The sequence below is a fragment of the Octodon degus genome, unplaced genomic scaffold (genome assembly GCF_000260255.1).
Source record: "Octodon degus isolate 3935 unplaced genomic scaffold, OctDeg1.0 scaffold00093, whole genome shotgun sequence".
NCBI lineage: Eukaryota > Metazoa > Chordata > Mammalia > Rodentia > Octodontidae > Octodon > Octodon degus.
Window position 1 is genome coordinate 7,649,593 of NW_004524669.1, and position 3,304 is coordinate 7,652,896.

At 39.9% G+C, this 3,304-nt stretch overlaps 1 protein-coding gene across 1 annotated transcript; it reads left to right on the forward strand.

Annotated features, from left to right (window-relative positions):
* Positions 1-655: 655 nt before the first annotated feature.
* Positions 656-2,876, forward strand: LOC101583153 (zinc finger protein 23). Its single transcript, XM_023722884.1, has one exon. It carries the CDS (start codon positions 728-730, stop codon positions 2,660-2,662), a length of 1,935 nt encoding a protein of 644 aa, XP_023578652.1. The 5' UTR covers positions 656-727; the 3' UTR covers positions 2,663-2,876.
* The last annotated feature ends 428 nt before the right edge of the window (positions 2,877-3,304 follow it).

The following is a 3,304-nucleotide window of genomic DNA, read 5'->3' on the forward strand; positions in this document are numbered from 1 at the left end:
GGAGATAGTCATTCTTTGTATTGTTATTTTCATTTGCATTTCTTGAATGAGAAGAGATGTTGTTTGCCATTTGTTCTTCTTCATCTGAGAGGGTCTATACATCTCGGATGTCCATTTATGGATTGGGACTTTGAATTTGGGGGTCTGATTTTTAAAAATTCTTTATATGTTCTAGATAGAAGTCCTTTGTCTGAGGGATAATTGGTTACAATTTTTCCTAATTGGTGGGTTTTCTTTGTACTCTGTTGGTGATTTCTTTTGACATGCAGAACTTTTAAGAGGTGAGATCCTAGGTGGTGATTCTTGGAAGTATTTCCCACCCAGTTTGATTTTTGCTAATGAACTGTATGCACACATACATCTTCAAGATTTCTACCTACATTTTCCTCCAGTAGATTTAATGTTTTATGTTTTAATATTTAAATTTTTATCTATTTTTACTTTAGTTTCATGTCTGGTGAAACTAAAGAAAATTTAGTTTCAAAAATTTTCATATTTGGGGAGCAGCCGGCTGTAGAGCTCTGGCCCGTCTCTGAGAGGGACACGAGGTGATGGCAGCCATGCTTCTCCCATCCTGGCCACAGGGCCTGACCCATAGAATTGGCCCTAGGGCAGCAGGAACCTGTTGTTTCAGAAGTTGGTGACCTTTGAAGATGTGGCTGTGTACTTCAGCCAGACGGAATGGGATGCACTGTCGCCTGCACAGAGAGCCTTGTACAAGGATGTGATGCTGGAGAATTATGGGAATGTGGCCTCACTGGGATTTCCATTTCTCAAACCTGCTGTGATCTCACAACTGGAGCAAGGAGGTGAGCTGGAGCACCCATTGCCACTGGCCACTGGAAGTGGAATAGGCCCTCAGGTAGGTACTAATATGCAGACAAACAGTAATTTGACAAAGGAAGTGTGTGAAGAAAAGGATAGCACATCATTTGAACTTCCAAGGGCTTTTCCCCTGGAAATAAACTTTTCAGAAACCTATATACCAGAGCAACTACAGAAAGTCCACTCAGCAGGAAGGATGAAGAAGGAAAACAGCAGCAACATGAAGGGAGCAGTAAAAGATGAAATAAACTCCATGGAGGAGTATTCCATTAGTCACAGTCCAAACTTGTTTCAGCATCATAGTATCTCCACTGAACAGCAGTACCCTGATTGTATAGGACTGATGAAAGCCTTTAGCTTTGACACAGAACTGATTAAGCATGAAATAATTAATACTGTGGAAAGACCTGTGAAATGTGAGGATTTAGTAGAAATCTTTAGATTTGACCCTCAACCTAATCAGTATCTAGAAAACTACACTGGGGAGAAGCCTTATCAGTGTGTGGAGTGTGGCAAAGCCTTCAACGTTATCACAGAATTAATTTGGCATCAGAGGTTTCATAGTGGGGAAAAACCCTTCAAATGTGTGGAATGTGGGAAGTGCTTCAGTTACAGTTCCCATTATCTCACACATCAGACAATCCACAGTGGGGAGAAGCCCTATCAGTGTAAAGTTTGTGGGAAGGCCTTTAGTGTTAATGGAAGTCTTAGTAGGCACCAGAGGATCCACACAGGAGAGAAGCTCTATCAGTGCCAGGAGTGTGGAATGGGGTTTAGCTGTAGTTCTGCATATACGCACCAGAGAGTTCACACTGGAGAGAAACCTTATGAGTGCAGTGACTGTGGGAAAGCTTTCAATGTTAATGCAAAATTAATACAGCATCAGAGAATCCACACTGGAGAAAAACCTTATGTATGCAGTGAGTGTGGGAAAGGCTTTAGGTGCAGCTCTCAGCTTAGGCAGCATCAGATTATCCATACTGGAGAGAAGCCCTATCAGTGTAAAGAGTGTAGAAAAGCCTTCAATAATAATGCAAAACTCATTCAGCATCAAAGAATTCACACAGGTGAGAAGCCCTATGGATGCAATGAATGTGGAAAAGCCTTCAGTGTCAAAGGGAAATTAATCCAGCACCAGAGAATCCACACTGGTGAGAAACCATATGGGTGTAATGAGTGTGGGAAGGCTTTCAGGTGTAACTCTCAGCTTCGGCAGCATCTGAGGATCCATACTGGGGAGAAGCCCTACAAGTGTGATGAGTGTGGAAAGGCTTTCAATGTCAATGCAAAACTAATGCAACATCAGAGAGTTCACACTGGAAAGAAACCATTTGAATGTAATGAATGTGGGAAATGCTTTACTTCTAAAAGAAACCTACTTGATCATCACCGAATCCATACTGGAGAAAAGCCTTATCAGTGCAAAGAATGTGGCAAAGCTTTCAGTATCAATGCCAAGCTAACTAGACATCAGCGAATACATACTGGAGAGAAACCTTTCAAATGTATGGAATGTGAAAAGGCATTCAGCTGTAGCTCTGACTATATTGTACACCAGAGAATTCATACTGGAGAAAAACCCTTTCAGTGTAAGGAGTGTGGAAAAGCCTTCCATGTTAATGCCCATTTAATTCGGCATCAGAGAAGCCACACTGGGGAGAAACCTTTCCGATGTGTAGAGTGTGGCAAAGGCTTCAGCTTTAGTTCTGACTGTATTATACACCAGACTGTCCACACTTGGAAAAAACCTCATGTGTGTAATATCTGTGGGAAAGCTTTCAGGTTTACCTTCCAACTTGGTCAGCATCAGAGTATCCATAATGAAGGAAAATCTTAGTAATGAGAGGGATGTAGGAGCTCTGAAAATTAATGCTGAAATGGATCATGAATCATCAGATTCACCTTGGAGGAATTCTCTGGGAGGGAAGTGAATGTGGCAAAGTCTTCACATGGAAACACATCTTTTCCCATTTTATTCAATTTTTAATGAATATCACCAGTTAAAAAATAACATTTTGTACCACCAACCAACTAGAAAGTATTGGGGGGAAAATCTCTCCTCAGCAGCATCAAGAGCAGTAGATATTCTAGGAACAAATAATTGTTTTATGGAACCTATGTGATGAAAATTGTAGTTCTCCACCAAGGGCCACTGGAGGAAGCTTTAATAAACAGGAAAAGAATGTTCTTATATAGGAAAACCCATATTATAAAGGTGTCTGCTGTACCTAAACTAATTTATTTCTGTTTAATTTTTGGTACAAACATGTATTTTGTAAAGAGGAAAAACAAAACTTTTTAAAATAGCAGATGAATGCTAGAAACAAAATCAATGACTTGATCATTCAAAATTATGTTTTTAAGTACTCCCAAATAAAGCTAAAAAGGTAAAGCATAAAAAAATTTTTCATATTTGGCAAATTTTAGTCTTTGCTATGTGAAAAGCCAGTTTTTCCAGCACCACTTATTAAAGACACCA